Raw genomic sequence first — 26322 nt, 5'->3', positions numbered from 1 at the left:
TTTTTTTTTTTTACCTATTTTTAAAAAATGACAAAAATACAAATTATTTAAAAAAACACATTAAAGTTCCTCTAGTCCTTTCTGCCAGCTTTGATTTTGCAGTCTGTGTAGCTTCTTTTCCTTTTTGAGATAAAGAGACTCCAGCTCCCCTTGTGCAGACTGCATAAGTACAACCTGCACTCAAGGAGATCAAAAGCAACTTCAGAGAACAAGATTTTGTCTTGCTGCTGCTGTTCTGACTCGTTATGCAAAGGAATTCTATTTTGAATTTATTTAATCTGTGAGTTTTGAATCGTGCGTCAGCAAAATGTCCCCCCCGGGGATTGGAACAAGCCTGCAGACCATTTCAATGCAGCTCGGCATCCTTAAAGGAAACCAAAACAACTCTCGAATTGTTAGCAAGAGGCTGCTGCCTTTTAACTTCATGCAGCCGGTTTTCTCAGTGTCCTGTGAAGCAGTGCATATCAGACAACTGGAAGGATGTAGGCTAATTTAAATCTTAATAAAGAATTTAAATAAATTTGTTTTCTAATGTTAGTAATACTTTCATTCTGACGTGTAACTGTGTTTTCAATCAGTTTTGCGATGCATGTCCTTTTGTTTACTTTATCTAAGTCAGCATGGCCCTCTGCTGCTCAAATTCTTATTCTCATGGTATTATGACATCTATTTTCTTCCTCTCCTCCGTTTTTAACCGTCTTCCCGCCCTCTCTCTGTACAGTGTGTGCAGTGGGTGGACGACGCCAAACTAAACCAGCTGCGGCGGGAAGGCATTCGTTATGCTCGCATCCGCCTGTGCCACGATGACATCTACTTCATCCCCCGCAATGTGGTCCACCAGTTCAAGACAGTTTCTGCTGTCTGCAGCCTGGCATGGCATGTCCGCCTCCTGCAGTACCACAAGGGAGAAGGGGGGGAGGAGGAGCAGAAGGAGAAGGTTGAGCTGAAAGTGGAAGAGACTGAATCGGTTTTTGAGGGGGAAAAGGAGGATGAGAAGAAGAGGATAAAGGATGAGGATGTTGAGGTTGAGGTGGCAGAAAGCAGGACATTGCCAACTGGCAGAAAGGAGGAGGACAGTGATTGCCTTCAGCATCCACCTCCCCCGTCCCAGCCTGCTCTCTCAGCACACTCAGACAAACAGGAGGTGATGGAGAGGGCAGCTGAAGAAAGAGGGCCTAAACGGCAGGATTCACCTCCTGCAAAGGTGAAGGCAGAATCTCCAGCCCCTGCCTGCAAGAATAAATCTCCTCCACCTCGCACTATGTCCCCTCCTGCTTTCCTTCCTCTTGATCGGGACACAGAACCCAAAATATTATCTAAACCTCATCACCACCACCACCACCATCTCTTAGACAGCAGAACAACGTCTTCCAGTAGAAGTTCCTCCTCTTCAGCTTCTCCGAAATCATCCCCAAAGTCTTCCACCTCGTCAGCGTTTTCACCTTCACCTGTCGCAAGCTTGCATTCGACTTTTGCAGCTTCCCATCCATCTTCTACCTCTTCTTCTTCCTCCTCCTCCTCCTCTGCTGTGGTGTCCACATCTTCCCCTCTGCCAGCTTCCTCTTCATCCCTGACTAGTCTCAAGCCTGCAGTGGAATCTCTTCTCTCCACGCTTCCTCCTTCTTCTCAGCCTCTTCCTTCCTCGGAGTCAGATCAACCGAAGGACAAAGACTCGCTCCCGGTCACAGACACACAGACACAGGGGTGGTCACAGGGGTCGCCCACTGTGGATGTAAAAACACACCCCTCCGAAATCAACACATGGACTTACACAGGGATCGACATGCGGACACAAACACGCCCAGAGGCACAGACTCACACTTTAGACTCAGACTCCAGGACATCCGTGGATTTGCCAGTACATCCACCACAGGACGCCTCGAGGCAAGGAAACTACATGCAGCAATACACACCCCAGCATCTCCCACCTCCTCCCCTCCCTCAGATGCTTCCCCTCTCTTTCTCCCCTCTCCTGCCGCATTCCCACATCCCTCACAGACCTCCAGGGCTCCCCCAAAACACCCTCTCCAGTCCTTCCCTTCCCACACAGCCTCAAACGCTAAACTCTTTTCTCACCCAGAAAGCACCGCCACATTCGGTCCACCTGAGCCCGCTTCACCTGCATCACCAACCAAATATCACCACACAGTCCCAGCCGTACTTCCAGCCCCCACTAATGGCCTCCCCTCCTCTAAGCTCTCCCCTCACTAACACCCAGTCTCTCTCCCCTCACCTTTCCCATCCACACCAGTTCGCCAAAACCTTCTTCCCCACCCAGCATCCCGGCTTCACCTCCCACCCCTTCCTCCCCCCTCAGCCTTTCCTCTCGCAGCCGCCGGGTGCTTACCCCCTACAACCGCAATACCAGACCTCAGCATCCATGCAGGTTCAGCTCTCCCTGTCACAGTCTTTCCCTTACCCACCTCCTCCTCCACCGCCATCCTCCTCCCCACACCCCCCTCCCCCCCCTCTTCCTCCTCACCCACCACCTCAACCTCGCCCTGCTGTTTTCCCCCCACCCCCAAACCACGAAGAGGAGCCGAAGCAGATTTTATAGTAGTTTTTTGTACGTAATGAAACTCTTTTTAAATGACTGTATACGTATAAGGTTTCATTTTGGTTGTGCTGTTGTAAAACAATGTAAAATAAATAACTAAAGAGGGAGAAAGCAGACACAGTATCATAGTTTATCAAGCAGCGTTGGACTCGATATAACCCAGACCTCTGGACTGAACTGGCTTAGATTGTACAGATGCTTTGGTCGTGCACAGGTTAAAAAGTGTGATGGAGAATTCCTTTCATTTACAGGTAGCTTTGGCCTTTAGCCATCTGAACTCTGAAGGAGAGATTATTCAGGCTCAAATGAGCCCTGTCGTCTGCCAAACTGCTGTCTGGCTCTGTTTTTTTTGTTTTGTTTTTAAGTGAAGTGAGCATAAGTCCTTTCAAACATCAGATTATCTGTGAGCCTGTCAGATGTAGGAAGTGAAGATTTCTCCAGACTTGTGTCAGATATTTATATAAATATAGAATAAAGGTTGTAAGTGTGGCCTTTTTGTGAAACTTGCAGCTAATGCTTCCATTTTTGTGGCTTTTTTTTTCTCGTATGTTCTCCGTGCCCAAGACTGTTTCTGAAATAATGATGGATCACCGCTGGTGTATTGATTTAATGTTCCTACACTTCATTACTGTACTGCACTATACAGTCTATCACAGTACTTTTCCCTAATATTGTATTTAGAGCTATAATGCTATAATGTTGCTGTAGTTTTTTAATGCTACTCAACATTATCTGAGCTCCAGCATGCAGTAGAACTGCATTCAGTCAGGCCACTAAGAGTCACATTTTTCAAAGTACTGAGGTTGTCCTGTGCTGGCTGCCCTTAACGCCACAGTGGGCTCTTTGTGTAATTTTGCTGCTTTTCTTTTTGTTTTTCGCCCGTCTCCTGGATGTGTGCCAGGGTTTCTTAATTTTGAGAACAAGTTTTGTGAACAAACTCGACCCAGGGCCTCCAGAAGTCTCAGGAAAACGCATTCAGGGCACATCCTGAACCTCGATTTTTATCCCCTTAACCGGATCTGTGTTTTATTAACAAGCAGCTACGATGACAGCTCACTGTGAGCTAGGATTCAAAGAGCAATATCATACAGATGCAGCATAGCCAAGACATCCCAAACGTGACTCATCACAGCAGTTTTAGTGCGTGTGAAAATGCAGTTGGTATTATTGTGGAAACTTTGAGTCGAGACTTGCAGATTCCATTAGATTATCCACAGGGCAATTTCAGGTTCTTCCAAGACTGTAACTTCAGTGCATTCAGGCTCACTTTTTATTTATTTTTTTTATTTACACTTCGAAAACAGACGGTACGCTGTCAAGAGCTCGTTTCCAAAGCACTATTTATCTATTTACCTGAAGTCTGCTTTCTCTACAGTGTGGAGTCTATGAAATGTTTTATTTATGAACCACAGACTGAAGTGTTTAAAAGTACAGTAAATTATTTTATGTGGAATTTTTAGCAGCGCCTATGAAGAATATATGTTTCTCCAAATATCTGATCATGAGAGTCAAACTCGTCTGTCTCGGTGCATGTCACAGAGTTGTGTATCTTTGTTGGTGTCTTGATTTTGTTTTGTCTTTTTTGTTTTTTACTATCGATATTGCTAATGTAGCCCACATTTCCCCAGTGCCTGTCCTTAACTGTGAAATACTAGATGGTCCAGAGACATACAGTGAAGGGGTCTTAGTTTTAACTGGAAAATCAGAGCAAAGCCTTAAATTGGTGTCTAAAGCCGCTGGAAGCTCTCCAAACATCTGAGGTCGGAGGGTTCAGCAGTGTTCAGAAGGTTTTTTGGGTTTCTTTTCCTTAATGATTCGTTTCACCACAAGCCTGAAAAATTTTGGAAAATGACAGATAACGCCTTAGCTTTTTGTCGTCAGTTTGCCTCAACGTTCACAGTGAGAACTCTTCACTGTATGGCTCTGGGGGAGAGCGAGGTGATAATTAAGCACTTGATAACAGTTGTGAGGCGCTATGCCGCTCTTTATACGCTTTTTGGCTTTTGGATGTTACAGAAACACGACAGGAACTTCTCTATTTTTTTGTAGAAATGTGACAAAAAAGTTATGGCTGAAAACAAAAAGTCTTCAGGGGCTAGAATTGTTTTCACAGAGTTCATTTATCTCCAGTTTTTCTTTGTTTGTTTGTTTTCTGTTCTTTTTAACTGTCAGCACTGTAGTGTACATAATGAGTTTTGTAAAGGGGAAAGAAATACTTGTAGTGTGGTTTCTACTTTAAATATGAGCCTAGCTAATAAAAGGTTCAATGTTTGACTTGATTCTCGTTGGTCTGGTTGTGTTTTCTCCACCGTGCATGACACTCTTGCAAGACTTTAGTGCAGGTGGGAGTCGATCCATTAAAGGTTGCCGCTTTAATCGTCAGGTGTGCGCCGACAGTATTGAAGAATTTTTAACAGTTAATGTCTTTCTGTGTGGATGATTTCACTAACAGCCATTTGTTCTTCAGTTTTGAGTGAAATATTATGAATCTGTAATTTAGCTTTTAAATGAGTGTTCACTATAGGTGCAACCATCTTTTATATACAGTTTATGTCAATAATTGCATTTTTTAGTAAGCTTCCACAAAACTTCCTGCAATAACTGAATTTTTTTTTTTGTCCACTTGGGGGCAGAAATATAAAACCGTCAACACTACCCTGACATACTCTGAAGATGATATGTTAAAAGTGTTTGCAAACAGTGGGAGGCCTGATGCTAAAAAATAATCAATTCAACGGGCCCAAAAGACACTTTAAAGCTCCTTAGAAGTGAAGTCACATCCTTAGAATATCTGCAACTCTTTTCAAATAGTAGCAGCCACTGTAAAGAAAAAAAATACTACTTAAAGCATCACTCATGTGTTAAGTGTAACTTTACACTTTAGCCATGCGAGTCCTTTATAAGGCTTTGTGAATGTGCTTAAAACCTACAGACACTCATCTGACTTTGAAATTTACTGAAAGCATCTTTCTTATTTTCAAAGCCATTCCTCCACCTCTGTCCAGCATACACCTGCCTGTGTTTTCGGCTTCTGTTTCCCTGTTATGCAAGCCGCCCCCTCACTGCAGTCTACGGCAGTGAGCTCAGCAGTTTTTAACGGTCCAGATTTGAGTAGACGGACACATACACAATGCAGTAGCTCTGTGATTCAAGGCTGCTGTGTGTCGGGTCAAATCCAGCTAAGAAGAGCCTTTCCTCCCTCCTCTCTTCATCCTTTCCTGCCAGAGGAGCTCAGCTGACCTTTAAAGTGCAGGATCGAGGCAGGAAGTTGTTGCAGAGACAGTGAAATTAGTTTTGGATCATTCATGATAAACCAACTCACTCAACTGTGAATGCACTCAGTCAGTGAGCACATGGTATTCTTTCATTTAGTAAATTACTGCGGGTGCTATTAATTTTATTCTGTTCATTGCTTTTTTATGTAGCATGAAATGTGAAATAATCCTTATGTACTCTGCAGATAGGATAAGATGTACTATATTTATTGCAAAAGTTGGGAATTTCCTGTGTTGTAACAGCCAAAATATTAAACATAAACTAAATAAATGGTTTATTAGAATAAAGTGGAACAGTTAAAACACAAATGATACTAAAATGAGTTAATTCAATAGGAAAAATACATTAAAGGAGCTCAATAAGTCAAGAAATAGATTTAATTCAATAGAACTGCATGTAGAATGCTGAATATAATACACAAATACAAGTGAAAACAACAAAACTAGTAAAGCAAAAACTGCCAAATGGCATTAAAGAGTGATATTGTTACATATTACACCACAAGATTGCTAATAAAGATGCACTATTGCTTCCCCATATTTAACTAACTGCTACTCTAATTACTCCAGTAAGAGAAACGTTTTTGCACGTTGGGAAACTGTACAAACCAAAACCAATGCAATAAGTTAATTTATTAACAGTAAGAACCTGCAGAAAATGTCTTAGAACAGGTAAAAACCTGCTCCTTATAATGCTGCCTGTCCTACATGAGCTACTCATTAAAAAGTAAACTGGAGCTAGTTTTACAAACAGGTACAATTATTACTTAACATAAACTGAGCCAAAATGCAGAAGCAGTGTGTGAAACTCAAAGTACATGCTTACATCTTCCACTGGAATTAAGGGGTAGTTAGCAGGCAGGTGCTGCTAATTAAATGCTCTTGATTAACTGATCATCAGCAAGTGTGAGCACCTCTATAAAACAGACACACAACAGGACTCAGGATGTGAAATATTTAAATGAATGACAGTGCAACTAGAAAAGGGCTGAACACATATGGCTTATTTGGAGTCTCTTTGGACATCTGGACAGTCCAAAAGACGTCTGTAACAATGTTCATGGACAGACGAGAACAAAATGGAGATGTTCGGTGAAAAACACACACCTCTTCCCGACTGTGAAGCACGGCGATGGAGGGATGTTGATTTGAGCTCCTTTTGCATCCACAGGACCGGAGCAAGTCAAAGTCCAGAACTCAACCGAACTAAAATACTGCAGCGAGATTGAAGAAGACTGGACCGAAATTCCTCCACAATGATGTGAGACACTGATAAAGTCATACAGGAAATGATGACTTCAAGTTATTACTGGGCGTATTTAGTTTTTCAGAGAACTGCAGAGAGCCATGTGAAAATGTTCTTTCTCACGCAGCAGCAAGTGCTTTGATGTGCGCCCCCTCCTACAAGATAAAGATGAGAAGTTGTGTGCTGATTAATGTCAAACAAACTACATTTGGATACATTTGTTTCTTAGATAACCTTTTATTTAATCAGAGCTTAACTGCTGTGAAGATAAAGCATTCAAGAGCTAAATTAACCTGCAAACATAGCTGCTCATTAAGTGAAGCAAAAAAAAAGGTGCTATAACATTTAGTCGCATAAAATAAAATGAGATACTTGCCTTTTCCATCTTCTTTAAAGGTGTTTTTGGATAGTTTCTCATAGTTAGTTTTTTTTCACAATACAAATACATCTAAACTTTAAAATCCTGTCATAAACCATTAAATTAGAGTGTTACGTAACGCCAGATAAACTCGTGCGCGCGTTTCAGAGGAGCTAATGTGTAAGAGCGTGCACGCACACCCTGCTGTTAGCTGATTGGCTGCCTCACGGTTCATTTCAGGTTACGTCCCAGAGGGATTTTCCCAACCACAATACTTTGTTTTCAACAAGCTCTAACTGATGCCAACCTTCAATTTGGAACCACTTTTTAAGCATCGTTTTGAGACACACAGTGTAGTGTAAATCACTAGTTTATTATTATAACACATGCATGCAATTTCGAAATTTCAATGCAAAATAACACAAGGAAACAACCGATGGCGCTAAATACATTTTCACCCATGCACAGAGTCAACCGACTATGAAACTATGAAACTGGAATCAGCTCGGTGCTCTCGTGGCTAAAACTGTAATTTTTTTTTAACCACACAAAGGTTTATTTGTGATCAGAGTTTTGGACTTGAGTGCAGAGACTGAGTTAAAGAGAACACATGATGATGAAAGTACAAAAGAGAACTTGTATAAGGCAGAGAGGGCAGCCTGTGGAAAATGGCACATCAGATGCTTCTTAAATCCCCCACTTCTGTGTTTGCAGCTAAGCTCGCTGCTGTCTTTTAAAGGTTTTAAAAAATAAACCTGGAAAACAAGTCAAAAATTTACACCGTAGTTTGTAGCGAGCGTGATAGTTACACAGGAAGTAGATTCAGTTCCTGCCTGTGCAGCTGCCGTCATTTACATTCAGCAAAAAGAAACTTTAGAAAAACAATACTGGACATTTTCAATCCATAAAAACACAAAGCATCAGAGGATGTTTTGGGTTTTTTGCTTCCAGTGTTGGCTTCACAGTAGTTTTACAGATACAGCTGTTCCCATATGGCCCTCTTTCAGCTATTTTTGCCATGTTTACATGACTTAGTAGCAGCTCAGTAGAGTCCCAGCTCTACTGATGAACACTGATGAGGCCTGAACACCCACAGCTGCAAGAAAGGTTTAAGATTATAATATGACTAAACTAGCATGTATATATTTGTATAAAAAACACAGCGTGATCGCTCACAGTCCAGGCCCATTGCACTTCCTTTAGCACCAACAATGTCCACTCGGGTTAAGGTGATAAATTCTGACAGGTGTCCAGGCTGTGAGGTAGCAAAGCAGCTCCAAACCATGATGGTACCTCCACCGTGCTTCGCTGTTGGGGTGAGCTTTTATTTACTGTTGTCCAAAAGACTGAGTGCTCAGATATAGTCTTTTCCAAATATGGCATGTATTGTAGTGTGCTTTTCTTCCTCAAGTTCTTCCAATAACATCATTCTTAAGTGTTTTTCTTATGGTAAACTTTATTCAGCTGTTTGGAGGTGTTTTTGTCATTACCCTTGGTTTCTTTTTCACCTCCCTGGCAAGGTGGCAGCTTTCCTGAATATCCTCTGAGAGTTCTTCTTAGTGTGACTCGAAAAACATTTTTCCAGTTTTGTGAACCTGCAAATGCTTCTAAGTTCCTGGGAAAGTCACCGAAACGAAAGCGTGGTTCACCCCTTCCAGGTTTTCTTTAAAAAGGCAGATTTTTATCAAGAACCAGGCTTTGTTTGCTCTCTGATCTCATTGAGGTGCTTTTTCAGATTCACGTCCATTCTCCAGCCTGGGCATGGGAGTTATTTCATCTTTTATAACATCATGCAAAATCCAGTTTGTGCTTCATTAGTTTAGCCAGATTGTGTTTCTCTGCAGTTGTGAGTGTGATGAAGGTCAGGCCACATTTTCCGAGTAAGTTATGACGAAATCTGTGCACTTCCAACTGTGTGATCTGCCTACACAAAGTCTCTTGTTCTTAACAGTAATACTGATAGCTGATGTGGAGATTTGATTCTTCTCTGGAAACATAATCAGGCTAAGCTCCTATTTCACAAAGCCGAGACCAGATAAACACAAATCTCCTCCCAATGTCTGCCTTCGTGTTTTTACACAGGTTTGTCGAGGGTGATGCAAATCACGCTGAGATCTTAGGCGGCTACTAAGCCTCTCTCCTTTCAGGAAAGATATTCAACCCCAGTTCCACCAGCGCCCCCATTAACATGGTCCACAGTGGTATGCACACAAACGTCAGCTTCACGTCGGCCAGCCTTTCCAGCTTGGCGCACAGCGTCAGGCAGAAGCCGAGCTTCAGCAGCATGGCTGTCAGGTACCAGCTACGCAGGCGCAGGTCTGGAGAGCCGTTGCGCGGGTCGTATCCCGGCTTGCAGCGGCCTGCCATCTTGATGGCGAGCATGAGGATGAGGATGCCATCAAAAACCCAGACAGGGAGAAAGATGAGGAACCAGTTCCACTGCACCTGTAGAGAGGAAAGGGAGAAGATGCTAATAGTTGAGGTTGTTGGGAGGAATGTGTCACTGGATGGAGACTGGGTGGAGATTGCTGATGAAGCTATGAAAACTGTTACCTTTCCATCCAATTTGAGCACCAGCATAATGAGGAAAACCAGGGTGAAGACCCAGGTCAACAAAACCCTCTGAGCCAGAGACATCTCACTCAGTGGAGACCAGAGGAGGAGACAGACAGAAGCTGCACACAGACAGACCACATGTGCACGTGTTATAATCAGAAAATATGTTAAATAATGATAAATGCATGCTTTTGTAGCATAAAACGTGGATTTAAAAACTGACAGCAAGGCAGGAATCAGAACTAACTGGATTATTTGGTGTCAGCTATGCTCTCCGTTGCAGCATCAAACAACATTTCGCTGATGGCCGCTTTGAAATAATAATTTAATGCCATAATTGTATTCATTGTCAGATTAAAAACACTGCAATTAGAGCTAGCTGTTACAGCCTAATAGCATTGTGCTAATCGCTGGCTGTGACTTACTTTAGTGTGTTTCCAGCTCGGCAGACAGCATCTTCCTTCCAATGTGTCCTACGCATTCACATTCTCATATCGTTTCTTATAGCCAGTCATGTAATTATCAGCAAACGTGTCCGTTAATAAAAATAGACTGGGAGATTTTTTTAGGTCCGTTATCCATACGGGTCCCGCCTCTCCTGGGAGCCGATTGGTGCTCCTCACGTTTGTTTTAATGTCCGTCACGCTGCGTTGTAACCGTAAAGTGTTCACGAATGCGCAAAGCAGTTGTTGGGTTTTCCTGTAGTGAGTTTTCACGTCCACTAGAGGTAAGTAAAGTTCTTTTTATTCCCCCCCCCCGGCGTTTCTGATTATATCCTATTCGTCGTGATGGTATTTAAAATTTTAACCCTGTATTTTCTCGTTTTTTGACTTTCGAAATACTTATTGTATTCATGTGTGACCCTAGTCTTCTTTCCTATTTGCCAACCATCGATGGCGATTATTTGCTGAAAATATAACTGCGCCTTTATGCGGCGGTTTACGGTAAGGGGGCCGAAGTAGTATTTTTACAGTGAGAGACAGAAAGGGAAAGGCTAATGCTTGAAACACTGGCGAGCAGATACTCAGCATCTCCTCCAGACAATGGACAAGGCTGGCTAGCTCAAGTTCATTATAAACTACGCTTAGAAAGCGCGCCTGAGCTCTGTCTGTGGACTTGGAGCCGCCTTCGCAGTCAAAGAGGTAAGACTGAGCGACTGCACGGCGCGTTTAGACGGCAGTAATCAGGGTTTCGGGGTTAAAGACAGCTGTGTGGGCTGTTATGCCTGCCGGTGGCTCAGCTAACATATAGCCTGGCAGAAGGGAGGAGGACTGTCTGTATATGAACCAAGATAACCACGAAGACTGCCCGAAAGCACAGTGGCTGCTTCCAGCTACATGCCAGCTAGCATCAAAATTAGCTGCATGTGTTTCCCCACTCATAGTGGACCGAGCTTTACTTCACAGTAATGCAAACGTTGACATTTTTAGCCTGTGTTTTACTTCCTCTACCTCTTTGCTATTTTTAAATCTTCCACATCAATGTTATTAAGAATAAGATTTTTAGTACAATCTTTTCTAACAGTATTTCTATAGCAAGTAAAAAGATAAAAAATCAACTGAGAAAGCAATCAAACTTGTATAAAAAATAAAATAGGCAAGTAGGGTTGCTCTTAACTATCACCTTTATAGTAATACCGTTTATTGCATGGCATTTTGTTAGGCTCTGACTGATTTACTATTCAAGCTAAACTGCTGTGTGAAAGTATTTGCCTGCTTTTTTATTTTATTTTATTTATTTGCACATTTGTCACACTTGCATGTTTCAGGTCAACAAATTTTTATATTAGACAGTGATAAGCTGAGTGAAAACAAAATACAGTTTTTAAGTCATGGTATCATTTATTAAGAGAAAAAGCTATCCAAATCTACCTGAAGTTACATAAAAAAATAATTGCCCCCATGTGATTAACCACTTTTTTTTTGGCCAGCTGAGTTCAATTTAACTAGCCACACCCAGGCCTAATTACTGCCAGGTAGAGCAGGGCGATATGGCCAAAAATATTTATCACGATATATATTTGAAATTTTGCGATAACGATATAACTGACGATATAATTGATGCGAGACAAAATACAACTCCACAACATTACTAGCGCAAAAAGACAACCTTCCATTTATTTTCACTTAAACAAGAAGCTGGTTTTTATGTACATTAAAGCTTTATAAAAATGTAACAGTGCAAATGCAAATTCCTTGCTGAAAGTTTAACCAAAAGACATTTCCAGTAGAAATGGGCTGACATATCCTGAGCATAACCATGTATAATATCCACTGAAGTTAAAAAGAGGTGCTTTGCAACATTAAACTGCAGTGTGCAGTACGCATTTTTCGGACCATAAGGTGCACGGGATTATAAGGCACATTAAGCGAAACAAAGCAGTCAGATAAATCAAACTTTATTAAACTCATTCTTCTTGCTTCCTCCACTTCTGTACCATTGATTCATTAATGTTGAATTCTCTGGCAGCTGCTCTATTCCCATGTAGTTGCAGTATATTAATGACTAACCTCGTATTGTGGATGGATTATCTCAGTTGTTCTCCTGACTGAAGTTTGGTCGTGTACAGCATCCTGCCATGCGATTGCATTTGTCTCTAACCATGAGGAACCTTCACGTTAACTTTTATAAGTGGAAAAGTGTTAGTGTTCGTCCTCCAGCTTCACTGTTTATGTTATGCTAACATAGCTGTGTCGCTAGCGATCACGTAGCACATCATTATATAGCAGCTAGCCCAACTTCAGTAACCCTACAAACGTCACTGCTGTTTAGTTTCCTGTCTTCATTTGTGTTGGAAGTGATAGCAGAGCTGTACGTTTGAAATTTTTCAGAAATCTCTCAGTCAGAACATGCTATATCATGTTTAGGTAACTAGCGAAACTAGCGAGCTAACTTCCGCTAGCTTCCTGCTAACTTCTAACTCCGTTAAATGTAATAACTTGTTTTCATGGATGCCTGGAAGTTAAACTTTATAGTTACACCTGGTAAAGCAGCAATGTTGATCGTTTTATTAAAGATGAAAGAATTTAGACAGTTTTTAACTCTCAGTGATGCTGCAGTGTTGTTTGACCTGAAAAATACGGAGTTTAGGACCCAGATTACTCCCACATATAAGAGCATCTTAGTCCGACAAATACGACAATAATGACGGCCGCTTGCATGTTCTGCAAAAAAATGTGCTTTGTCGTGTATCTGACGGACAACAACCAAACCAGTTCCACATCACGGAAGTTGCACCATTTTTACAAACCAATTCTGGTTCATCTGTTTCACTCAACAATCGGCCATGTGCGTATGAAAACAAAGGCACTGCGCATGCGCGTTTTACTCCCATTCTATCGCGATATTTCATTTTCCTATCGTTGCCTAACATTATACCGGTATTACCGTGAACGTATAATATGGCCCAGCCCTACTGCCAGGTCTGTTGACTCGTGAAATCGCTTCTCTAGAACCTGTCTGACAACATGAAGAAGGCTAAAAGATCTCAAAAAGAAACTCTTCGTCTCACAATCTAAAGTGAAACTGAAGAACTGATGCGAAGCAAAGTTGTTGACATCTTCAGTCTGGAAAAGGTTATTTCTAAGGATTTGAGACTTCAGCGAAGGACAGTGAGAACCATTATCCAAAAATGGAGAGAACCTGAAATGGTGTTGACCCTTCCCAGGAGTGGCCAGCCTATTTTAAAAAAAAAATAAAAAAAATACTCCAAGAGTGCACCAGTTGAACACCAGCTGAACACTTTGAAATGTCTGAGTCCTGTTACATCCAGCATAAAACTAACACAGCATTTCACAAAATGAACGTCATGATGTGTGTTTCTGTGACTTCCTGTGTAAACATGATCAACATTCAAACATGGTACTGTGATGGTCTGGGGCTGCTTTGCTTCTTCAGGACCTGGACAGCGTCCCGTGATTGATGTAATTATGGATTCTGCTCTATACTGGAAAATCCTGAAGGAGAATGTCCGGCCATCAGTTTGTGTCCTGAAACTCAAGCTCGCTTTGGTTATGCAAATTTTCCAAAACACACAAAGTCCACCTCCAAATAGACTTGAATCTGATTGAGATGCTTTGACCTTAAACAGGCTGTTCATACTTGGGAAAACTCTCCAGTGTGGTTGATTTAAAACAACTCTGCAAAGAAGAATGAGCCAAAATTCCTCCACAGTAACGTGAAACGCATAACAAATGATTTAAAATCAGATTTTTCTTTACTAGGTTTATCTTTGCCTGATATGTAAAATGTATTTGAGCTGAAACATGCACACGTATCAAGCAAAAACAGGAAGAAGTCTAGAAGGAGGCAAATGCTTTTTCACTTTATTTAACTACGAAGACCCATTTATATCAAATCTGGTTCAAGCTATACAAACACAATATTTAAAAAAGCAGCAAATACAGTGAAAGGTAGCGTATAGGACATAAAATGGCACAAAAAATATTAGTGCCCTCCTACACAGTCTTTTAAATCAATTAAAACATGCATCTAAGCAGCTATAATTTTGTCTGTTTTTTGTGGCTGTCCATAAACATTGCATTTCTTTTAACCAGCCAACTGCTTGCAGGCATACAGGTAATCGGAAGCCATCAGGGTGCCCATAGTCTGCTAAGCTGTGATGTACTCTGCTGCATGTGCTGCAGATATTGCTGAGGGCTACAGCCACTCTATTTAAAAAAAAAAAAAAAAAATACAAATGTCCGTGCATGTCCTTCATATCTGTGTATCTCGACTAACAGATGTGCCAATATATGTGATAGGCCAGTAACAGCAGTTCGCCTCGTGCTCATCTACATTATTCAAATCTTTATCTGTCTCTTCTACTCTATTTTACTCTGCTTTAAAACCTGTTAGTGACTGTGTCAGAGAAGTGAAACTGCTGCAGGCTTCTGCAGGGGGTCAGGCTCTCAGTTTGGCAGGCCTACTGATTATCCAACAAGTTTATCGTTGAGCCTGTCTGTCTGCTCCAATGTCTGACCAACAAAGTCATCGCTCACCCAGATTTCTATCTGCAGTCATAATTCGACCTCTAAATTAGTCCGCTGTGTCGCACCGGTTGAGTTGCTTTTAAGCCTAAAAATCACTTTTTCCTATTAAGCCGTACACGCTGAAGAAGCAGATCAGATTATCCTGATTATCCTTACAAACACGGTGACAACAGCAGTAAAAATGATCAGCTGCTGAGTTTTTTCCGCTGTTGGAGCAGTTATACCTGACTGTGTTTGCAATTCAGCCAGGAGTGGAACATTTTTATTTTTTTTTATTTTTTTTTAATCAAACTGCAAGTATGTGACTTGTGCAACAGCTAAGCAAACCTTTAATCTCGCTTGCTGTGAACCCCATGTACAGCTTATACTGTAGGGCCTCGTATTCGGGGTAGAGAAATATAGTTTTCTTAGACTCAGTAGGGTTGTGTTAGTCATATGATCATCAACAGGAATGGGTTTTCCCCAAAAGGAGCTACTAGGAACTACCTGTTTAACAAGAAAAAAACTGGGAATGATATCAGAGATCTCACTTAAATCCATTATGAAGTGCCTTTGAGCAAGGCAGATCAGTGCTCGTTTTCCTGCCTCGCTGCAGGAAGCTGTGGTTCAGAAGTGCAGTTTGTTTGTTTTCTTCCTGACAGAAAATAGCTCACTTTTGTGTTATGTTGCATATTCACTGTGGTGTTGCACACACATGGGATTCCTGTTAATGCCCAGACACACAAACAGGGTAGGACTCGGCAGCTCGTGTGCCTTTAAAACACTGATTAATCATCTGCTGGTCCACTACTACAAGTCAGACCATGTATCTGCACCGCATCGTTGTGTGCACACACAAATGTGACTTGTAGAGAGTGACTCCCTCGTTGAGTGGCCTTCTGTATATTTTTACACCCTTTGGACATTGCAAGAGTCTCTTGGTCCTGCAAGGCCTTAATTGTCATTTGTCTTCACCTGACAAAGTGTGGATGAAGGCATGCTCAAGGCTGGCTAGAGAGAGATCCCACTTCTTGCATATGTTCTCTGGGCTGTTATTTCTAGCTTTAGTAATTAAAGTAATTTAAAATAAAAGCAGTGTTTCTGTAAATAGTTTCTACTTTTGCACACGTGAGAGTGCATTCTCTGCATCTCAATCTCATCCTCACCTAGTCGCCTTAGTTGTCTCCTTGTTGCATTCCCCCTTCATTTATTTGTCTCTTTGAGGAGCTCTGAGACGATGGATTGCATTTTGTTTTGTGGAGCGTGAATCTGCCTGCAGAGCTTGTTATATCATCAGCTGCAACATGGTTATATCACACACTCATCTGCTATATTATTTTATGCTACGGCTGCAGCTTGGCCTGCATGGAAGTGATATCATGCGTAGAAATAAAGTCACTGCAGTGGTGATTGTGAGCAGAAAGGTCAGTTGACCTCATAATCACTTAACCATTTCTTTGTTATCACCTTAGCTGTACTGCAGCTAAAAGAGCAGTCAGTAACAAGGTGGCAGTGACCAGAAGCTGCAGTTGGGACTCCAACAGTTTACACAGGAAGTCACAGAAATGCACGCATCCTGTTAAGTCTGAATGCTGCTTTAATACAAAATAAGAACAAGGAAACATTTAGTAATGCCTCTGGAAATTCTTGTTCTATAAACGTCCCGAATCCACTAGGACTGGGCCATTTATTCTGAGCTTAATCTCAGTGGCGATTATAGCTTTCAGTGATTATGAGGACAAAATAGTCTGGGTAAAAAGATAACTTTTTTTTGTGATATACTAAATCAGCAGTCAAAATGCACAGCAACATTAAAGAAGAAAAATGGGCAGTTTTAGATATAGGGTGAAAGGTGGGTTACATCATGGACAGGTCAACAGTCCATCAGACTGCTAATAGACCGTCAACCAGTTTAGACTCACCTGTTTAAGCAGTAGTTGGACAGGAAAGCCAAACAGAGCAGCCAGACTCCTCAGAAAAGGTGTTTGAGCCCAGCAGCTCCTTGCTGTGTGGCACAAACTCAAATCACTGCAAAACCATCTCCCCTAAGACTTAATGGGGTCTGAGGACTTGTCCTCAATTTGGTGAAGGACCAGTGACCTTATCAAACGGATCTTTACCCAAGTTGTGCTCAAGGTCAAGGTTACATTTGCTGTTTTTACAGGCAGTAGCTTGTGAATTGTGAGCTAGATCTCATTAATGCTCTGGTTATAAATGCCACTTGTCAAAGACTCTATAAAGTTTATGAGAACTGTGTGTAATTAAAGCTCAATATAGTCTCCTCTTGACAGCTGGAGGTCTCTAATGAGCACATGTTAAATGGAAGAAAATCCACCTACATAAAAGAAATAAAATCAAATGTTTAATATTTAGTGGTGGATCAAGAGGTTATGTCCTGAGAGCTGGTAGGCATTTCAGTACATCAGGTTTTACCAGTGGGAGCATTTTGACTCTGGACCCGATGAGGATCCGTGCTAAACGCTGTAGTTCTGCTTGGATTGATACAGCTCTGTGCATTATCCTACTGGTGCCAGCTGATGTACACACACAGGTGCTTTTAATAATTTTTCTCAGAAAAGAGCTCTCTGTATGAAAGTTCTGCAAACTGGTCACACATCACGAGCTGATAAGAATATTATTGTGAACAGGAAGTGCAGCCAAACTGACAGGAGCATCGGACGCCTCTTGCAAGGTTTTGCAATTCAAAGTGATTGAGATCTTAGATTGGCTTTTTGGCAGCAAAGGGCAGGTTCCCCTCTTTTACACATCTAAGCTACTGTAACCAACCAGCGTGATTGTTTCGTGTTTCTTCTTCCCCCATTTGGGATACATCTTCATCACTGTGAAACAAAATACTGGACTATAAGTGAAACTTACCACAAAGCCTCATATCTAAAGTCATAAGGTCTCAGCTGTGTTGCAAACTTTTTTTTTTAAATAAGCATCCTGTCTTATCTCTCTTAATGCGATAAGGAGATCATTTCATGACTCCCTGAGGTTACAAGTCATTCTTTAACTTGGGTAATTGCGAAGGGTTTTTACTGTTGTCCATCACTTCAGTATGACATTACAATAATGTAATAATGCTAATCATATCTGATCATTTACTAGCACAAATTACCTGAGTTTGTTTGTTTGTTTATTTTTATCTGAGTCTGATTGGTTTAAATGTAAATGCAATTTTCTCATAATTTTCTGAGTCGTAAAACTCTGATTCTAGGGGCAAAGTGTGGCGTTTTAGGAATTACTTCAGGACATGCTGGGACTGCCTGCCCTGTTATTACCTGGAAGGTTATTGTTGAGGGTAAATTGATGGCAATAACGACAGCATGTCGATGATGAAGGAAGAATTGTGAGGATGATTGTGATTATTCCAATCCTTCTCTTGACTTTAAACAAGAGCTGCCCTGTTAGGTTGAATATTTGGGTCCCTTGCTGCCTGTTGTTAATCATTACAGTTTCTGAGAATTCATACTGTCTGCAGGCAGACTTTCTGTGTTTGTGTTCATTTGAAGTTCAGCAAATGATACACGCTGCTTTTTAACCCCCCCTGTGGAGTCTCGTGACATGGACCCATGCCAAAGTCCAATTACACAGTGCTCAGGAGGCACTTGCACATGCATTAGAGCCCCATTTTAGTGAGTGACCACCAGAAAGCCAGTATAGTACGTGAGAGCCTGAGATGCACACAAACACCTGCTGTTGCTTTGAACCTCAAATGCGATCGTTTCATTGCAAGTAGTCTGAAACGACACTCTTTCTGTTTTACAGTCGTCTGGTTTCAACAGTCTCCAGTCAAGCTACACGGCCCAAACAGAGGTGAGTCCTGTGTCTGAGTGCCCTCTGAATGAAATGGAGGAGATTCTTGAAACCTCACACAGACGGTTATGAGGGTGTCTTCAGTCAAGCTTACACACAGAGCTGCTCTGCTCAGATGGCAACAGCAGTTCATGAGTTCTGTTCACTGTGTCTGAAAAAGAGAGACAGATGGAAAAATGAGACTGTGAAAAAAGCAATACTTCCCTTTTGAGAAGGTCAGACAAGTAGCAAACACTTGGTGTTTGTGTGTGCGCGCGTCAAGTGAACAAAGTCTGTGGTTGGTATTCGTGGTGTGTGTGTTTGTTGGACTGTCCAACAAGTTGCCACTGACTAGGGGTGACACAAAATTGCCCAAAAAATACACATTTTTGGGGCAATTTCGAGTTGGCTCTGCCAATCAGTAATCTACGTGGTATGCACCCTCAAAACTGGATCGCAACAAATTGGCGCTTTTGAGAGTACGTTTGCTGATAGTAACGCCATGTTGTTCAGCTAATAACACAAGGATTTCATCATTTGTGAAGCCATGCTGAAAATAATCAGCAATTTGTGCATTCATGACTGGCTGTAATATTGGTAGCTTAGCTGTAGCATTTGTAGCTGAGGGCTTCAGTTTCCGGGTAACAAGGAAATGACGTCATTCACGTAGATTACTGATTGGCAGCGCTAACTCGAAATTTTGAGTCATTAACTAAAAATTTGGAGAAAAGTCAAAATTTCGAGCTACTTTTCTCGAAATGTGTAGTTAATAACTTGAAATTTTGAGTTATTTTCTCGAAATTTTTTTCTTTGTGTGGCGGAAACGGGCTTTCATATCCATCAGCAACTTAAAAAAATGAAATTAAAGCCATCATGGTAGTGTCAAAAATTCCAGTTCCTCTAATGGCCACAGGTTCCAAAAGTGAGTAAGACCCCAAATTAAACAAAAGTATTTTTCTCTAGAATACTACCCTGTGCAACACTCATCTGAAGGCTTAAATTTAGGGATGTGCCTGTTTTGATTGGCAGCTACCGTGACAAAGGAGCTGTAACCTTAGTTACTTGCGAGGCCTCACCTTTATTAATTCGACGCACTGAACTGGACCTATGAGCAATGTTTGTTTGTTTCAGTGCCATTTCAAATATTTTCACTGTAATTATCTGACAAAGGATGTTGGTGTCTGTGACTTGCAGTCCGTCTGAGTCTTTCGGTATCAATCCGATGCCAAAATTAAATACAGGACAGTAGTGCCTAAAGACTTGTAGGTTACAGTTAAAGGTTATTATAATCAGACATTCTTCATAAATCAGGTTTCAGGTAAAAATATATATACATTTTTTGTTTAAAATCGAATAATTTACATATTGTCATACTGTTATTATTTTAATGTCTGAATATAGTCTGTAGTAATCAGTCTAAACTAACATTAACTAATGCTGAAGATCTTATGTACCTGGTTACTCATTGCCTCTCTGAAAGAAGTGTAACGGTGAGCTGTGTCTGTGCTGGGGTCTGGGTCTGTGTGATTAATTTCCTTCCTCCTCGCTTCGTTTCTTTTTCTGTTTGTTCTGGGATAAAGGGTTTTTCTTTTTTGTGGTCTTTCATGTCTTTATTTAAGTTGTTGCCACGGTAGAGAGTCTCCTTCCAACCCGTGTCAGTGTTAGCAGTGTTTTCATTTACAGCTGTAAAGTAGCTCTACACATGGTCGTCTTTCTCACCTGCTACATGTTAGTGGGGGAGGAGGGGGCGGAGCATCGTTTGCACAGACATGTCTGCTTTCTGATGAACTTGAGCAATGTATCTGTGCTTCTCATGCTGTTTTATTTTATTTTTATTTGTTTTTATTTCTAGTCTTTGATGTTTTTTAGCCCCTGTCACTTTTGTGGTAAACTCCCCTGCCTCTCCCTTCCTTGTTTAAGCTTGCTTTACAGCTTAAATGTCGAACTACATGCTGCTGAGTTGTTGGAAGAATGCACGCTAGTACGTTTGCATTGGTTGCAAATACACAAACATGATGCCATAAAACACACGTTAACCTGTTAGCAATAAGTACCACACATGCAGGTCTGCATTTCAGCTGTACAGTCTCCACTCACATGTACAAATATGGTCTCCTCTGGGTCCAAAACATGGTGTCAGCTGACAGTGAAACATCATCTGCCTCAACAGAGAGGCATGAAATCACAGTGGCTACACTTTTCCTTTTTATGTGCAGTATAGTAACTATGCCAGTAGCCACCAATCATACAATCAAAACAAGCTGCAGTAATAACTAATTATCTAGTGTAGCTACAACTGCTGTACAAAGTTAAGTCAACGGACATAATCTTTCTTTGAATAGTTTCTCCAGCTCTTTGCACTTGTATTTTAATGAAACCCGCTGTCCACAAAAAGACACGTAAAAGGCAAAGTGAACTAATAACATTACAATTTTTGTTTTGTTTATAGGCATTATGAATTTATTATTATTATTATTATTATTAGTAGTAGTAGTAGATGTATGTATGCATTGTTATATTCTGTTTTTGTTTGTTTCAGTGCAAATTTGATGAAGCATCCAAATGTTGGACATGCATATGAGATGATTCGAGTTTGCTTTCAAGTTGTGCCTAAGGCAGAAAAGCTGCTTACCTGAGGCATTTTGTATGAATATATTTATTTATTGAAGCGTAGTAATAATAATGCTCAGTGAAAATTGTACAAGGGAAACGTGCAGATGCTTGGTCCTAAATTATGAACACACGAATGATCTACATGCACACGTTACATTCTTCCTGTGGCTGTAGAATCAGGCCTATGAGATGGAAGACAGGTGTGTTTTATGATTATTGCTCGCTTTGGTCTCTCATTGAGGTATTTGTAGTTTATACCTCAATACTTACTGGGATGTAGAGCAGCACTGAAGGCTTTCCACTACTGAAAATTAACCTGACTCCTGCTTATGAGTTACTCTAGATGGATGTGTCATAAACATGGAATATTTTGTGGCAGATCTCAAATTTGGCAGACACAGTTTAAGCCAGATTTTAACTTCATGGCTTTTAGTATCTGAATGCATTCCTGATTGCTCTGATCAGTTTAATGGGCATCATTACACTCAATTATTTGTCCAAATAATGAGATGTGAGGCTTGACAGATGGATTTCTGAATTGACTGGCTTGCAGTTTTGAGTTTTTCTCACATGAAGGGACTGAAGTTTAGCGTGTGGTTGTTTTGATAAAATTAACTTGTGTTTTGCATGTTGTTGAAGCCTAGTTGTAAAACTTAAAAACAGATGACACTGGCTGCGTCCTCCAACCACAAAGGCCCTTTTCTATGTTTAGAGTTGTAAATATAACTTCATTTAAAGCCTGTATTTAAGTGAAACTGCTACAGACAACCAAGAAGCTGTTGTGTTTTTTGTTTTGTTTTTTGTTTTGTTTTTTGGAAAGTCTTGCTCATTTGATTTGTCTTGTCTAACAAACTGTTCAGCTTAAACAAACATCACAGTTAAATGTCCAATTTGCTGTCTGTTTATAAGGGTTTACGGTAGATCAACTGTAAGGTTGTTTGGTGTGACTTGAGATAGTCAGGAAATCACCCTAGAACACCTTTGACTCTCTATTGCCGTCCGTGCAGCCTCATGTTTCCTGCAGGCATGCACACATGTGCCCTCTCACCCAGCCCAGAGAGGTAACCTACTCCCATCATGAAACATGAAGCACCCAGATAGGAGGAGAGCAGCTAGTGTTACACATCACAAGATACGAGACTTGTGAAGGAGGTCTCCTCCTGTGCTCATGTTTTCATTAGAGATCCCAAAGACACATGATCCGACTGTCAGTTTGTATTAGAAGTGAGTAGGATGGAAAAATGAAGAAGTTTGTTTTATAATGCAGTTTTCTGTCTTGACTGAAGACATGTCTAGTTATGATATTGTAAAACAAGCTCTGGGAACTGCTTTGCTAAAGATCGGACCATGATGAGGCACCTTCTTCTAACCCTACCTGACTCTTTCAGTCATATGTAGGTTTGTTTTCAAGTAGCAAAATTGGGAAAAAGAAGCGGAATTTCTTGTCTTTTCCATCTCTTTTTGAAGTTTGAACAGCATTGAAGGCCTCTAACCTGTTTAGTCTAACAGCCCATCGTTTTAAGCTCATCATTTTAGCTATGTAAGCTTTCCTTATATGCAGATAAAACCTGTTTCGTGAACTCTTACTGCTACAAATGTAAAACCTAAAGTGACTCATTTCAGCCAGCATCCAAAACCTCCGATGTTAATTTGGTTTGATGAGGAAGTGAAACAATGTATACACTTGTATATGACAAGGATTAGGCAAGCATACACTGCACTTACTGACCGTAGCTGTGTTTTGTTTTGTTTTTTTGTTTTTTTGTTTTTTTTTCTAGAGGAAATTTAGGGAACAAAACATTAAACAGCATGTCAGTTTTGCCCAATATTGGACTCTTGAATCTGGCTTCCATTGCCTGTTGGTAAAGTTTTACTTTGCTATTTTCCCCCCAGTGTTGAAAAGTGTCTTTCATTGGTTTAAACACTTTCAAATACTGTGAATAAGAAAAGTGCATGTGTGCGTCATTGCTGCCAGGCACCTGCTGCACTGTTGCATCCTGTTTCAAATAAAGCTGTGAGCTCAAAGTTCAAACGAGTTAATAGTCCTCTATTTTCAGTCTTGTAGTGTCACTGCTTCTTTTGGCATAAGCTTATCGTATATGTCTTTAAAAATAAAAGGATGTGCTCTAAAATTCAGGCAAGACTGGGCCTTGTTTGTTGTTTTGTTTTTTTGCCTCAGCCTAACCAGTGTTTTTAAATGTGAAAATAGTGTAGTCGGTCTAAAAATAACAGACTTAAATAGTGCTGATTTACTGTAATAGGCAGTGATAGACAGTAACAGAGTTGCTGGACCACATTTACTTAGACGAGACACAAACCACACTCTTGTAGGTGAAGGTTTCGTGTTTGATCCTTTCACAACCTGCTTTTTATGTGGACTCTCTCACTCTACGTTTACTTACATCTGTCGGACTGATACATTAGACATTAAAGGGTTACCTACACAAACCAAAGCCCGCAACTTGCATTATTATTTGCAGTAAGCGTCAGCTCCACTGAGCTGCCCAACAAATGAGATGAATGGGTTGCATTGAAAGAACCTAAATTTCTAGCTAAATTATTAACTGAGAAAAATGTGATGAATAATGTTTTGTTTTTAATTTGAACATTATAAGTTACTTCCAATAATGTGAAATTTTCTGTGTGTGGTTGTCTCTGTGTCTTGCAGAGCAAATGAGTGTAACTGTGAGGTGCCAGATTAAAAAGTCAGAGGGTGGCAGGTTGTGTAACCAATTATGTAAAATGTAATGAGAACTATTATTTAAAAAAAATCTGGTGGGTTTGTTTTTTGACCCTGATCATATAAACCTTGAGGAAGTTTCTTTTAAGTATTTCAGATATAACTTGGACTCAAGAATGAACTGATTAGATTATCTAGGTTTACGTCATGATATTTCCATGTCATGATTACAAGTTGGTAATAAAAGGTCTGCACCATAAAACACATGTTCGGCCATAATTTAGCAACCCCATTAGCAGCTAGGACGGAATTTAACACACATGCTAACTGGATGAATGCATAACATTTTGTCTCAAAGGTCAACTTTCATTGTGACTTCATGGTCTTAGAAGTAGAAATTGTGACTTTGTTTCACATTTCGACAGGCACGTTACTGGAGACGCTGCTCTCTGTTGCAAGTGGTGACTAGTTAACATTGGTTTTGAATGTTTTATGAGTATTTAAACAACCAATGGTCAGGGTTAAACATTTGCCATACAAATAGTGCTTGTGTATTTAAGATTACCATTATTTAAAAACCAAATGATGTTTTAAATGTCTGTGAGAAATGCTTCCCTTTGCACTGTGCTGATACGTACAAATGATGTCATACTTTGCCCAGTGTGGCTAACATTAGAAGCGCTATCACCCGCAGCCTTCCTTCCTGTCAGGCCAGTGTCCTCAGCCTTGTGCACAACGTGGTTACACATTTGCTTTTGTGGCTATATACCAGTGTTCGCTGAACACATACACCTGCTCACTTCTACATCAAAGAGTACTGCATGGTGCAGCAGTCTTGTCTTACTTTTTTTACCTTGCATGTTTGCAAGTTTCCATCACAGAAAGAGAGCGGGGTGCTGCCGTGTAGTAGGGCTAGTAGCAGGTGGAGTCATAACATGGCAGAACCAGCAGATAACTACAGTTATACACAGTTAAATCAATTGCCTACTATGTTTGTGCTTACTAGTAGGTTGCATCCCGTTTTTAAGTCTGCATATTTTTGATCTGGCCAGCTTGCATTAATCGTTGATTGTTTTAATTGAGTGTAAAAGCAAAGCTGTTGATTTACTGGTAGATCTGTATTCCCATCCTCACAAGTTTTGGGTAGTGACAGAAAATGAGATCATGGGTACAAATAGTGGAAATGACCTTCCTCCGAAGGGTGTCTGAGCTCTCCCTCAGAGATGGGGGTGAAGAGTTTGGTCATTTGGGAGGGATTCTAGGTAGAGCTGCTAGTCCTCTGCTTCAAAAAGAGGTGAGTTGGGGATCTGACTATGATACCTCCTGAGATCAAATAGGAGGTGGTCAGAACACACTGGAGTGGATGTGGCGGCAGAGAGGAAAGATTAGGCTTCACTTAAATGGCTGCCTTCATGACCCAGCCCCAGATAAGCAGCAGATGTGTGGATGGAGACTTACTGACCACAAATCAACTTTATGATTTAACTATCTATTACTGTCTGTTGTTAATATTAAAAGTAGAAACTTTGCAGGGCAAACATAATCCAAATCACACCCAAATATACAGACACAGTCACTGGTTTTGATAATGAAAATACTCTGTTTTAACATTATTGAGAAATATTTGAGGTCCTAACCTCGCTGTGAAATTACAGTAGCTGGTGTCACTTCCTTGTTGGTCAGTTATACTACCACAAACAAACAAAACAAACGCACACAGATGCACACTCTGGCACTGATGCTCCGCTTTAACATACATCAAACTGCATTCAACCATTTCCTGCTCACAAAGAGATGCACAAACACACACACAGCCGTGTCCTCAGCACAAGAGCCTCCTATAAACCGTGGCCTACATAATGCACTCTTTCTAACTTGACTGCACTCTCCCTCTTTCTTTTTCTAAATGGGTCAGTTCAGACAGACTGGTGCCCAGACAGATTTCGCAAGAGTCACTGCTGCATGCACTGTGTGTCTTTACTGTTAAAATTTCCAATCAGGAAAAATTAAAACCCTGAAATATCTAAGATGTTTACCCGACCCAACGAAGCCCTGTTTGTTTCTTTGTTTGTTTTTGGGTTTTTTTGAACATCTACAAATGCAGCCTCTTGTGACCATATATGTGTAATGATTGCATGTGTTTCTGTTGTCTGGGCTCTGTTCCCTAAATACCCTTCAGGAAACCACAGTGTATTTTGGGAACGCTGCTAATGTGTAGTTTGGAAAAAAGCGTGTTAGGAAAGAACTGTTTCTTCTTGCTGTGTTTTCC

The 26322-nt window shown here is 40.8% G+C and overlaps 3 protein-coding genes across 5 annotated transcripts in view; 2 read left to right on the top strand and 1 right to left on the bottom strand.

Annotated features, from left to right (window-relative positions):
- The window catches only part of LOC309692020 (uncharacterized protein), a 39577-nt gene extending 34741 nt beyond the window's left edge, over window positions 1-4836 (top strand). Inside the window, exon 9 of the mRNA XM_082510137.1 lies at window positions 722-4836. Coding sequence (XP_082366263.1) covers window positions 722-2557 — 1836 coding nt within the window. The 3' untranslated portion in view covers window positions 2558-4836. The remainder of the gene's footprint in view (window positions 1-721) is intronic.
- A 1848-nt stretch (window positions 4837-6684) lies between these two features.
- Window positions 6685-10833, bottom strand: LOC309692024 (transmembrane protein 60-like). 3 transcript variants are annotated; one of them, XR_014272190.1, is made up of 4 exons: window positions 10418-10833; window positions 9990-10111; window positions 7451-9881; window positions 6690-7230 (listed from the first exon to the last, which is right to left on the bottom strand). XR_014272190.1 is itself a non-coding variant. In XM_082510146.1 (3 exons), the coding sequence occupies exons 2-3, from the start codon at window positions 10071-10073 to the stop codon at window positions 9564-9566; spliced, it is 402 nt and encodes a 133-aa protein (XP_082366272.1). In that variant the 5' UTR covers window positions 10074-10111; window positions 10418-10833; the 3' UTR covers window positions 6688-9563. The 3 variants fall into 3 exon arrangements, 2 of the variants coding, with proteins under 2 accessions (XP_082366273.1, XP_082366272.1); XM_082510146.1 differs by having other exon boundaries at window positions 6688-9881; XM_082510147.1 differs by lacking the exon at window positions 10418-10833 and having other exon boundaries at window positions 6685-9906; window positions 9990-10084.
- A 141-nt stretch (window positions 10834-10974) lies between these two features.
- LOC309692022 (protein PHTF2) overlaps window positions 10975-26322 on the top strand; it is a 55635-nt gene continuing 40287 nt past the window's right edge. Inside the window, exons 1-2 of the mRNA XM_082510144.1 lie at window positions 10975-11134; window positions 18734-18781. The gene's annotated coding sequence lies outside the window, so the exon portion shown is untranslated. The remainder of the gene's footprint in view (window positions 11135-18733; window positions 18782-26322) is intronic.

Source organism: Aulonocara stuartgranti, assembly GCF_965226115.1.
Source record: "Aulonocara stuartgranti genome assembly, chromosome: 17".
NCBI classification, from domain to species: Eukaryota; Metazoa; Chordata; class Actinopteri; order Cichliformes; family Cichlidae; genus Aulonocara; species Aulonocara stuartgranti.
The sequence above is the reverse complement of the archived record's forward strand: the minus strand, read 5'-3'. Positions and strand labels throughout refer to the sequence as shown.

Bases quoted from the DNA above. Each gene is read 5' to 3' on its own strand.
- LOC309692024 (XM_082510146.1), bottom strand. From the start codon at position 10,073: ATGTCTCTGGCTCAGAGGGTTTTGTTGACCTGGGTCTTCACCCTGGTT. The intron at 9,882-9,989 runs GTAACAGTTTTC...TCCTCTCTACAG, and splicing joins TGCTCAAATTGGATGGAAAG to GTGCAGTGGAACTGGTTCCT.